General features: G+C 46.8%; 1 protein-coding gene across 1 annotated transcript in view; it reads left to right on the forward strand.

Annotated features, from left to right (window-relative positions):
• lrp1bb (low density lipoprotein receptor-related protein 1Bb) overlaps window positions 1–13,000 on the forward strand; it is a gene marked incomplete at its 5' end in the record, with an annotated part of 359,446 nt that overhangs the window by 317,953 nt on the left and 28,493 nt on the right. The window contains 4 exons of the mRNA XM_079822148.1: window positions 2,177–2,293; window positions 4,076–4,182; window positions 4,480–4,612; window positions 11,727–11,833. Of these exons, the coding sequence (XP_079678274.1) occupies window positions 2,177–2,293; window positions 4,076–4,182; window positions 4,480–4,612; window positions 11,727–11,833 (464 nt within the window). The remainder of the gene's footprint in view (window positions 1–2,176; window positions 2,294–4,075; window positions 4,183–4,479; window positions 4,613–11,726; window positions 11,834–13,000) is intronic.

The raw sequence follows: 13,000 nt of genomic DNA on the forward strand, positions 1-13,000 counted from the left end.
TCCATTGATTTTTCAGACGTGACACACGTTATCTACATCAGACTGCAAGTAATTATAGATCTTTATCTTAGCAATTGATGTCAAATGGTGCCATGGACATAACAGGGTAGCTTTATTGATACTTACCAGCTCACTTTTTGTAACTGTGGGAATTACAAACATACAGAAATAAGTGGAAATGCATGTAGATTTAGGAGATCAATGAGTAAATTCTGCCTTTAAATGAATATGCATTGTTGTATCTTAGAAGACCTTATACATTGGCTTCTACAGTATGCTGTGACATTCATCAGTGTTTGTGAAACACAGTTATTGTTATTATTATTACTAGAAGAAACATCAAGCAGGATTTTTTTCCTCAGATGTCAGTATGTCTTGGTGTTCCTTTAGAAATGTTATATCGTTATAGAAAAAAGCAGCAAGATCCCTGTGCCACATTAGAGAATATTTAAACAGACGCATATGTCAAGGGAAATATACTAGGGTGCCCTTTTATTATTTCACATTAATGAAAACCTAAAAGTATTTGCAGTTTGCTTCTCTTTGCCTGTGTTCTTGAAAAAAAAAACACATGTAGCTCATTATATTGTGACCAAAGTTTTGATCTGCTTATGTGATCCTCCTCATTTGGTGTGTACATCAAAGTCACCATCAAATCAAAATTTACAATTCTAATTTTTTGGGGAATATTGTAGGGGTGTAACGATACACACGATTTGATATAAATCACGATACTGAACTCACGATACGATATGTATCGCAATATTTTAAGCCAAAATAAAGAGTTTCTTTTTATTATTATTGTAGCCTATTATTACCAGGACCCACACATATTCCCCCATTGCATCTTTATACATTGTATTCAACATTATATAAAGTCGGTTAATGTAGTAATGTCACAGAAACTCTAAACTTTTTTCCCCTCACATATTACTTGTGCTTTCAATGCAGGCATGCATTCTCTCCCCGTGCTCGCTATGTCCCATCTCTCCTGCTATTAATGCACTATAGATATAAGAATAAACCATTCTTATATGGTGATTTAAATATGTTTGCGCTTTCACTTTGAGAAGTGTCATTCCGGCAGCGCGTGCGCTTCAGATGCAATCAGTCACAGTTCTAATCGCAAGAGAGCGTGTCAAAATGACTATTCCCAAACTGTAAATGTTTAGCTCATCCAAAAATTTTTATTCTGCATTTATACTACTTTGAACGTTCGTGTTTACTACAGAATGCGCGTCGTGGTAAATCTGTTCATCATATAAAGCCACTGTGTCTCTTCAGAAGACTTGGATTTGGATTAGACACTCGATTAGTTATTTTTATGATGCCTTTATGACATTTATTGGATCTTATATGGAGGGACAGAAATCTCTCATGTTTTATAAAGAATATCTTCAATTGTGTTTGGAAGTTAAACGAAACAACATGAGGGTGAGTACATGATGACAGAGTTTACATTTTGGGTGAATTATACCTTATAAATACAGCAAGTTGAGCCTTGGAGAAAACAACTCTATATTGTAAATCATATCGTTTACATCAACGATATCGTCACATTTTTATATTGTGATATATCGATTAACGATATATCGTTACACCCCTAGAATATTGTGATATTTAATATAAATTATTTATTGTGATCAATACATTTATTCATAGCAAACCACAATGATCCAGCAATCCAATCCATTCCCAATGGACACAATCAAGTCCCACCCTATATTTTTTCTTGTTTGAGAAGCCATTTACTCAGATATAAGAGACTATCGCAACGTCTGTTTCATGCCAACTTTAACAATTCTTATTTGCTATAACCCCTCAAAAAGTTCTTAGGTTATATAAAATAAACACTACACGTACTCTGGAAAAAGGTGGAATGAGCTGCTTCAGAAATGTTCATCACAGATTGTGCAAAGGTGACAAAGTGTTTGATGTTACGTGTCAAGTGTTCAGGTTATTGAGGATGGAAGATATCGGCACCACAGTCAGGTATCTCATCTTATGGTGTGTTAGCCTCTTGAGTGTGAGCATGTTTTGAACTTAGTGTCAAATCCGGGCCCAGGAACCCTGAGGAAATGATGATTACGTGTCGAAATGCTGTAGCACTGCATTAATATTCATGCACTTTTGAAGCCATTTTCATCTGTGTGTTTGTTTGTGTCTGATGAAAAAGATGAAAAGACCTGCGGACCTCATGAATTTCGCTGTGAGAATAACAACTGCATCCCGGACCACTGGAGATGTGACAGCCAGAATGACTGTGGAGACAACTCCGATGAGGAGCATTGCAGTGAGTCGCTCTCATCTCTCTGAGCACAATAAAGCTTTTTCCACACTCGTGTTTGTACTAAATTGTCTTAACTGTCAAGAAACGTTGTGTGGGATCTTCAGAGGCCAGTTTCGCAGACTATTTGAAGATTTTTGGCTTTCTGTCTGTTTGTTTACCATTTGTCTGTTCTGTTATGATCTTGCCCACAAGGCCACAAAGAAAGATGAACCATCATTTTGTTACTTACTTTTCAATCCCATATGTTCCTTCCATACAATGACTGTTTATAGATTGTATGGAAGGAGGTCAAACTTCAAAAAGGACAAAAAAAACAGCCTATGACAGCTTGACAGCCCATGATGACTGTGTGTATATATACAGTCTTGCTCAAAAGTTTACACACCCCTTGCAGAATCTGTGAATAATTTTAACAAAATAAGATGGATCATACAAAATCAATGTTATTTTTATTTTATTTAGTACTGTCCTGAATAAGATATAAAGACAAAAAATAGCTGAATTTATAAAAATTACCCGTTCAAATGTTTACTTACCCTTGATTGAACGAACCTGGGGCGGCAGTGGTTCATGTAGGTTGTCTACAAACCAGAAAGTTGGTGGTTCAATCCCCGGTTCCACCTGACCAAGTGTCGAGGTGTCCATGAGCAAGACACCTAACCCCAGCTGCTCCCGATGAGCTGGATGGCGCCTTGCATGGCTGAAGCCATCGGTGTATGAATTGGTGAATGTGAGGCAATATGTAAAGCGCTTTGGATGGCCATGGGTCTGTTGAAAGCACTATATAAATGCAGTCCATTTACCATTTGATTCGTAATACTGCGTGTCGTTACCTGGATGATCCACAACGTTTGATGTATTTTTGTGATGTTCACTAAACAAGTCCCTTGTTTGTCCTGAGCACTTAAACTGCCCAACGTTCTTCAGAAAAATCATTCAGGTTTTGCAAATTCTTAGGCTTTCCAGCATCTTTTGAATATTTGAACCCTTTCATGTAGTGACTGTATGGTTTTGAGATCCATCTTTTCACACTGAGGACAATTGAGGGACTGAAACACAACTATATAAAAAGGCTCAAACACACACACACACACACACACACACACACACACACACACACACACACATACACATAAACACACACACACACACACACACACACACACACATATAGATATACATATATGATGCTCCAGAAGGAAACATGATGACCCCCCCGGCTCTCTTAATACATCATGTTTCCTTCTGGAGCATCATATATATATATATATATATGTATATGTTACCAAAATTATTTTAATTAGATTACAAATTTGTAGATGCAGTTTTATAATAACTATGAAGAATACATGCATATGGGGGTTAAAATAATGAGCATGTATAATGTCCAAGACGCCTTCACTTTGATGGCTCTTTTTCTTGCATTATGTTGTTAAATCAACAACCTATTTCAAACAGGTTTTTCTAACCACCCAACATGTTTTTCTAGCCATTACAGCCTGTGTACTCTCTCCGAGAACAGCCCTTTTATACGTTCTAATTGCTGATTAGTCTGCAAATAGCTCCTTTTAAGTTCTTGGCAAACTTGCAAGAACCTTGGAAACAGATGGTACAATGCCAATTTATGTCCAAGTGCAAGGCCACTTTGGCAGTTTTGATCTACTCTTGATGCCTTGCTGCTGTCCTCTGCTAAGGTTTACTTCAGTTTTTTTTGTGCAGGTGGCGAGGGCACGGTCAGAGTAGCTGTGCATCTTTAGCTGTCTTATTGTGCTTTCATCTCTGCAGAGCCAGTGACCTGTAATCATAAGGATTTTGCCTGCGCCAATGGGGACTGTATCTCAGCACGCTTCCGTTGCGATGGTGACTATGACTGCGCTGATAATTCAGATGAGGTCAGTGAATGCTAGATGTCATTCGAGGACAGCACAGCAGTTGTCTTATATTCCCAGACATTCCCTTCCAGCCATTCATTTCAAAGCTGTTTAATCTCAGTTTTCGTATAGCATTAGTCAACATACTCGTATGGCTTTATCAGCAAGTGATGAAGAGAGTGGGTATTTTTTACATTTGATTTACAAAACTTCAATTCTTCAAATTCTGTCCTGACTCTCTCCCTGATTATTATCAATAATGAGTCCAATAATAATAAAAGTATGAAATGAATTTGTCCATGCTTTGTGCTTTTTCAGAAGGATTGCGAGACTCATTGTGCAGAGGATCAGTTTCAATGCCACAACAGTCTCTGCATCTCACGTAAATGGATGTGCGATGGCCAGGAAGACTGCAAGACAGGGGAAGACGAGAGAAATTGCCTCGGAACAGGTAACTTTTCACATCTTGGGGACTCGTGGGCTGAGATGTATCATCATTAGCATTAGCACTAGCATCACCAAACAGGTGCAAACACAGTTATTTCCCTAAATATTCCCCCTGTCAAACACATAGTCCCACCCCAAATTCACACCATTGGTTGAACCAATGCTTTAGATGCTCAAACAGAGCAACATTGTAATAGCTGTACAGAGCCATACTTGTACGTTTGCTTTTCATCTGAATAAACCTACAAATTATTTGCTTATAGTTGTCTCTGCACATTAACCTGGGACGGGAGGCAGTATGTAAACATTGAGAACATAAAAACATTTCAGCTTTAAATATTTTATCATTACATTGTCTGATAAGTTGCTGTAGCTCACTTTTGTCTTTTAAAAAGTTTGTGCATAATAAACATAATAAAGTGACTTAGTCAGCTCTCTAGTGTGTTTACTCCTTGATTAAATTTTAATTCAACCTAAGAACTTATTTAGAGGCCTCAATATTTTATTATGTGCATATTTTGTGTAAAGCTGCTTTGAAAGTGCTATACAAATAAACTTGAATTTAATTAAACTGTGAAGTGTCCCATTCCAGTTCCAATATCATATTTTTCTGCACATGAATCAAAATATCTGAATTTAATTAAAATATTTTCAACATTTTATAATAGTATTACTATTTTTGAGGTAAAGCTCATTAAAGACACATAACGTCTCGGTTACGTATGTAACCCTCGTTCCCTGAAGGAGGGAACGGAGACGCCACGTCGGAGTACCGACGAATAGGAATCTCGCTCGCGAGAGCCAATCTACTTCGAGTGTAACTAAACGAGCCAATGCACATTGGCATGCAATGATTGCACCAGGTGCTCATGCCACGCCGCGCGGGTATAAATGAGACACAGGTGATTGCATCAAATCAGCCTTTTGCTGAGGAGCCGGGTAGGTAGACAGGCACCCCAGCAGGGTACAGAGGACATGGCGACGGGACGTGGCGTCTCTGTTCCCTCCTTCAGGGAATGAGGGTTACATACGTAACCGAGACGTTCCCATTCAGTCGGTCACTCTCGACGCCACGTCGGAGTACCGACGAATAGGAATCCCTACCAAAGCGCCATGGCTTCTGCCCCCATCCAGTGCCCTGTGTGAGCCACCTGAGCTCTCTTACCTGATGAGACGGGGCTCACACCGGGAAGTCCATCACTGCTGTTCCGCATGACCCGCTCAGTGATTATTGGATAACACTGGGAAAGCGTGCCCTAGAGAAGGGAACGCTGCGGAGCCCACATCGTACCCCGAAGGAGTTATGTGGAGTACAATGCTGAGCCGTAGCCCGCAAGGAGAAGGGGGCTCAGTCCCACTGCAGGGAAGGCTCTCCCAAGGGAAAGACACGGGCTTCCCGTAGGAGCGACCGTGGAAGAAATATGGGATCCCCGCAGGGTCACTCATATGGCCCAAGCCCAATACCGGTTCTCAAGGATTCAGCGGCAAGGGGCCTGATGCCAGACGTTCCGCCACGTCCGGCACCGAGGGCGGTGGAGGACTCACAGAGTTTGCTTCTGGAGAATATAAGCGCCGTAGCGCAGCAAGCCGACAAGAGCCGGGGCCTCTCAGTGCTTCTACCCGTTTGAGGTGAGAACACAGGAGGAGACCGGCTCTACACGTAGGCTATAGAATCTAGCGAACGTGTTGGGTGTCGCCCAGCCCGCAGCTCTACAGATGTCTGACAGCGAGGCGCCACGTGCCAGCGCCCAGGAGGATGCAACACTTCTAGTAGAGTGTGCTCGCACCCTGAGCGGACAGGGCACACCTTGTGCTTGGTAAGCCAAGGTGATGGCATCCACTATCCAGTGGGCCATCCTCTGCTTGGAGACAGCCTTTCCCTTCTGCTGGCCTCCGTGACAGACAAAGAGCTGATCTGAGGTTCTGAAGCTTTGAGTTCTATCCACGTAAACCCGCAGAGCGCGGACGGGACAGAGCAAAGCTAGGGCTGGGTCTGCCTCCTCCGGGGGCAGCGCTTGCAGGTTCACCACCTGGTCCCTGAAGGGAGTGGTAGGAACCTTGGGCACATAGCCAGGCCGGGGTCTCAACACCACGTGGGTATCACCCGGCCCGAACTCTAGGCACGATTCGTCGACCGAAAATGCCTGCAGGTCCCCTACCCTCTTGATGGAGGCCAATGCAGCCAACAGCGAAGTCTTCATTGACAGAATCTTTAGCTCTGCTGACTGCAAAGGCTCAAATGGGGCATTCTGAAGTGCTCGGAGCACCAGAGCAAGATCCCAAGAGGGTATGGAGGGGGGGCGGTACGGCGCCACCAGCAGGACCTGCTCCTCATCCTCCCTGACCTTGCACAGAGTCTGTGCAAGTAGGCTCACTGGGGGAAACGCATATTTGCGCAGCCCCTGGGGCCAGCTGTGCGCCAGGGCATCCGTGCCGAGTGTACCCTCGGTCAGCGAATAGAACCACTGGCAGTGGGACGTTTCTGGGGAGGCAAACAGGTCGACCTGTGCCACCCCGAACTGTCTCCAAACCAGCTGAACCACCTGGGGGTGGAGTCGCCACTCGCCTGGGAGCGCAGCTCGTGAAAGCTCGTCGGCCACACGGTTGTGCACACCAGGAACATGAATGGCCCGAAGCGACCTCAGACACTTCTGACTCCAGAGGAGGAGATGGCGGGCGAGTTGCGACATGCGACGGGAGCGCAGACCACCTTGTCGGTTGATATACGCAACGGTCGCAGTGTTGTCCGTGCGGACCAGTACATCTTTGCCCCGTAACCACGCTTTGAGGCGGCTCAGAGCAAGATGCACTGCTAGCAACTCGAGGCAATTGATATGCCAATGCAGGTGCGGGCCCGTCCAAACCCCTGACACTGCATGCCCGTTGTACGTGGCTCCCCAGCCCATGGCAGAGGCATCCGTGAAAACCACAGCGTGCCTGGACACCTGTTCCAGGGGCACTCCGGCCCGAAGGAACGAGGGGTCTGACCATGGACTGAAGGACTGGCGGCAGGCCGGTGTGATGCTCACCCGGTGAGTGCCGCGTTGCCACGCCCATCTCGGGACTCGGCCGTGTAGCCAATGCTGAAGCGGTCTCATATGAAGCAGGCCGAGCGGTGTTACTGCCGCAGCGGCCGCCATATGCCCCAGGAGCCTCTGAAACTGTTTCAGTGGAACCGCCATCCTGCCTTGAAACGTGTTCAGGCAGCTCAGCATCGACTGGACACGCTCCTCCGTGAGGCGGGCTGTCTGTTTGACCGAATCCAACTCCATACCGAGAAAAGAGATCCTCTGCACGGGGGCGAGTTTGCTCTTTTCCCAGTTGACCCGAAGACCCAACTGGCTGAGGTGTCTGAGCACCAGGTCCCTGTGTTCGCACAACTGATCCTTGGACTGTGCTAGAATGAGCCAGTCGTCGAGATAGTTGAGGATGCGAACGCCCTGTTCTCTCATGGGCACAAGGGCCCCCTCCGTGACTTTCGTGAAGACACGGGGGGACAGGGACAGCCCGAAGGGCAGGACTCTGTACTGATATGCTCGACCCTCGAACGCAAAGCGCAGAAACGGCCTGTGTCGAGGAAGAATCGAGACATGAAAGTACGCATCCTTCAGGTCGATCGCTGCAAACCAATCCTGGGGACGGATGCATTCGAAAATGCGTTTCTGCGTGAGCATCTTGAACGGTAGCTTGTGGAGGCTCCGATTCAGGACTCGCAGGTCCAAGATTGGCCGTAACCCACCGGTTTTCTTGGGTACAATGAAGTACGGGCTGTAGAAGCCGGTCTTCATATCGGCTGGAGGGACCGGCTCTATCGCGTCCTTCGCCAGTAGGACAGCGATTTCCGCACGCAGGACATGGGCATCTGCAGCATTCACCGAGGTGAAGCGGACGCCCTTGAACCTGGGGGGGCGCCGGGCGAACTGAATCGCGTAGCCGAGCCTGATGGTCCGAATGAGCCAGCGAGACGGACTGGGGAGCTCTAGCCAGGCTCGCAGAGACCGTGCAAGCGGGACCATAGGGACCACCGGGGCACCCACGGTGGGGCAGCGAGGTGGAATGCAGGTACCGGGCTGGGGCGGCTGTCTCGTGGAGGCGGCCCGCATCGAGGTGAGAGTGTGCTGTGCAACACTTACCTGATTCCACAGGTGGGCAGGAGGAACGTGAGGAGGTCGTCCACTGCTGCCCGCTGGCGAAGGGGGAGGATGAGTGTGGTCCGGCGTTTGACCGGCCACAACTCTCCGAGTCCCCTGAGGACCCAGAGATGGAGGAAACTGCTCTTTTATTGAAAATTTGGGTACCGCTGGGGCTCAGCCCAGCGGCGGAACAGAAACAAAACGGAACACAAAATTCTCCTCCCGGCCCTCCTCCGGGGGATGGAGCGGTGCGGTCACCGTCTCCAGAAGAGCAGTCCTCCCCATCTCCGGGTCGCCCGTCTCAGGGCCGCTTGCCCTTGCCCCTGCCTTTGCCACCTCTCTTGGCAGGAGCCTGGACGGGCTGGGCGGCCTGCTTGCGCCCGGCTCCACGACGTCGCTTGGGTGGAGGCTGCTGCTGCGACGCGGGAGCGGAGGCAGACGCAGGCGGCCGCCCTCGGCGACGAGCAGACTGAGGTGCTGCCGGCGGCGGGGTGGAGACAGCAGCTGACCGCCGTGGCAGGATGTGACTGATGGCCTCAGTCTGCTTCTGTGCGGCCGAGAACTGCTGGGCGAAGTTCTGGACCGCGTCGCCGAAGAGGCCGGTCTGGGAGACGGGGGAGTTAAGGAACCTGATCTTGTCGGTCTCCCTCATGTCTGCCAGACACAGCCAGAGATGGCGTTCCTGGACCACCATAGTGGACATCGCACGACCCACGGCCCGCGCCGTAACCTTCGTCGCACGAAGCGCGAGGTCCGTTGCGGTTCTCAGTTCTTGGAGAACTGCGGGATCGTGACCACCCTCGTGCAGGTTCTTCAGTGCCTGGGCCTGATGAACCTGCAACAACGCCATAGCGTGTAAGGCGGAGCCTGCCTCTCCACAAGCCTGGTAGGCCTTTCCGATCAGATCGGACGAGTACCTACAGGCTCGGGAGGGGAGACACGGGTTCCCCCTGGATGTGGAGTTAGGGCACAGTTGCATAGCAACGGCCCGTTCCACGGGAGGAACCTGCGTGTAACCCTTTGCAGGTCCGCCATCGAGGGTGGTGAGGGAGGAGGATCCACTGGGCCGGTTTCGGGCAGTAAAAGGTGCCGTCCACGACCTAGTGAGCTCCTCGTGCACCTCCGGGAAGAAAGGAACCGGGGTGGGGCGCTGAGAACCAGCACGGGCCACCCCGAGAAACCAATCATCCAACCTCGAAGGTTCGGGACACGGTGGAGGGTTCCACACGAGCCCGATCTTCTCGGCGACCCGGGAAAGCATGGCCATCATCTCCGGATCCGTATCGGGCACAGCGGATCTTCCCGAAGGAGCCCCCTGCGCCGACACGTCATCTCCAGAGAAGTCTGACCCTCCCTCCGATGCAGCGATGGACATCTGATCATCAGGGGGAGCCCCGAAGGATACGGATGGTGCACATCTCGAGGACGGCCCACCACGTTCCGACGGCAGCTCTGCTGGCTGCGGAGTGCGTGAGGGATGAGGGTTCCCCGGGGGTTGGTTCCCTGGGTGAAGCGCGCTCACCGTAACCCTCAAATCACCCGTGCTACTGCCTGAAGTAACCCTCTGTGGAGGGTTAGATCGAGGCAGAGGCACGGGGACTCCACCCCTTGCGAGATGGAGTCTAGACCGCAACTCCGAGATGGTCATGTTCCCGCAGTGAGAACATGAGTCATCCACCAACGCTGCCTCAGCGTGCTGAACGCCCAAACACGAGATACAGCGCTGGTGACCATCCCTTGGTGACAGGTAACCACCGCATCCAGAAACACACAGATAGAATGTCATCTTGAAAAAGACGCAAGCTCTATCTGTGTTTGCTCTTTCAGAAGGACACTCTCCTTGGTGCTGAAGCACGCAGGGGGCGGGGTCGCGGCGACACAGTCAGGGGGTGGGTGCAGCCTGACGTGCGCGCTCTCTCACACGAAGGCGCTCTCTTACCAGCCGTAAGAACGGCTTTTCAGCGCTCTCCACCTAGCGCACCGAACCAGCTGTGAGAACAGCCTTTGTGATTGCTCTAAACAAACAACACAGAGAGATGATCCGAAAACCACGCGACCGCTGCTGTGCCGTCACACCAACACCGACTGAAGAGATCGCTTCCGAAAGGCGGCTTCCGTCTTCAGTCAGGACTGCGAAGTAGTGAGTGATATCTGGCGTTACCATCTACCACCCGGCTCCGAAGCAAAAGGTTGATTTGATGCAATCACCTGTGTCTCATTTATACCCGCGCGGCGTGGCATGAGCACCTGGTGCAATCATTGCATGCAAATGTGCATTGGCTCATTTAGTTACACTCGAAGTAGATTGGCTCTCGCGAGCGAGATTCCTATTCGTCGGTACTCCGACGTGGCGTCGAGAGTGACCGACTGAATGGGAACTGATTTTACCATCAACAACATAAAAACAACTTTATATGGTCACATGACAATTATGCACAGTTCACACTGTCACACCGGTAACACTTTACAATACAGGTGCACTAATATGCATTAATTCATGCCTAACTAATGCACAAATAATCAGTTAATGTATGACTCATGAAGAACTAAACCATTTATTAATGATTACTGCTCAGCAACTAATGAACATATTCTATATGATTAATAGATTAAGTAATATACGAATTGCTATTAATTAAATATGACTTCATGTATTAATTCCCTAATAACATATTATGTTAACTAATAATGTTAATGAATGTGTTAATTACCACAATGGGTCAAAGCCATGCATTTCAACTTCCAGTGGTCTGTTTTAATTAATAATTTGCTAACAATTTGCAAAGGTATCATTATGCTATGACTTTACTTGTTGATGCATATGACTAATTGTTAAGTAATATGTCATTGTGGTTATGGCTTTCAAATTAATTTTTAATTATTTAATAGTCAAGTTTTACCATCATATCTTACCCCACTCTTCCTGTACATGTCAGTTGAATGTATCTGTGTGGGTGGTTTTTTTACCCATCATCTGTTTTGCAGTGCTTCCCTCCTGCTCTCTAAATGAGTATGTGTGCGCCAGTGGAGGTTGTGTGTCTGCCAGCCTAAGGTGTGATGGACATGACAACTGTCTGGACAGTTCTGATGAGGTCAGTCCTCTAGCAAGACTCTCTCACCTTACATAAAGCGCTCCTCTCTCAGAAACTGTGCGAAAGTGCAATAGTCAAACAAAAACAGAGATGTGCAAGTAGATCACAGCAGGTTAAATTGGACAAGCTGGTGAATAATTTCAAGCTGAAGGTCAACATGAAAAAATTTCTACTTTTTTAATCTCTGAGTGAAACAAGAGAGATTCAGCAAATTCAGCAAAGAGAAAATTATACAAATTTTTTTATTATTATTCATATTATATTAATAATAATATTGTCTGTTTTACCGTAATAGTTTGAGCCCAAGTCAAATTCTGAAAATGCTGATGATCAAGCCGATCAATTAGAACCAAGTTTGCAAGCATGATTTTACAACGCATATTGTTTTAATTTGTCACGTGCAGTGTTGGGCAAGTTACTGAAAATTTGTAATTAGTTACAGTTACTAGTTACTTCTTTTAAAAGCAATTGCATTACTTTACCAATTATTGTATATCAAAAGTAATTAATTAACTTAATTAATTAACTTTTAAGTTACTTTTATGTCTGCTTTTTAAATGTAAATATGAACAGTACTGAACAGTCAAACACAATAAACATAATTTTTCATTCAACATTTCAGGCGAAACTGGACAGGTGTAAATGCATCTGGTTGTTTAAACCACATGTACATTTTACTCCTGGCAAATTGTTAAAAAGTAAACGTGTGAGAGCGTGTTATAGGCTAGGCCTATATATGACATGTTGTAGTCAGATATGATGTCGCTACTGCAACACACATCGCCGCAAAAGAGTAGCAAGCCAACACGCAAACGGCCGAAAGTGAAGTCAGTGAACTCAGATGCTCATAAACACAATCATCTTCACTAAAACTAATGAGAATAAATGATATTATTGCTCATATTGCTTTGATCTTGAAACGAGCTGATCAATAAAATGCAGTTCATATCTGCTGCTTTCGTTGACGTGAACTCCGTTAAATGTGCATATGGCGCGGGAATTGAAGATCGGATTTATATTCATTTTGCGGAGAGGTGTAAGGTAAGACAACCTGCATGTTTTTTGGGGTTTTTTTTAGATTGTGTTGCCCGTTTCGTTTGCGAGCGCCAACGATCAGCCTACCTCAACTTATCAAAAATGCCTTTTTAATGTGGTGGTGATAGTAGG

The sequence above is a fragment of the Gobio gobio genome (genome assembly GCF_949357685.1).
Source record: "Gobio gobio genome assembly, chromosome: 7".
NCBI classification, from domain to species: Eukaryota; Metazoa; Chordata; class Actinopteri; order Cypriniformes; family Gobionidae; genus Gobio; species Gobio gobio.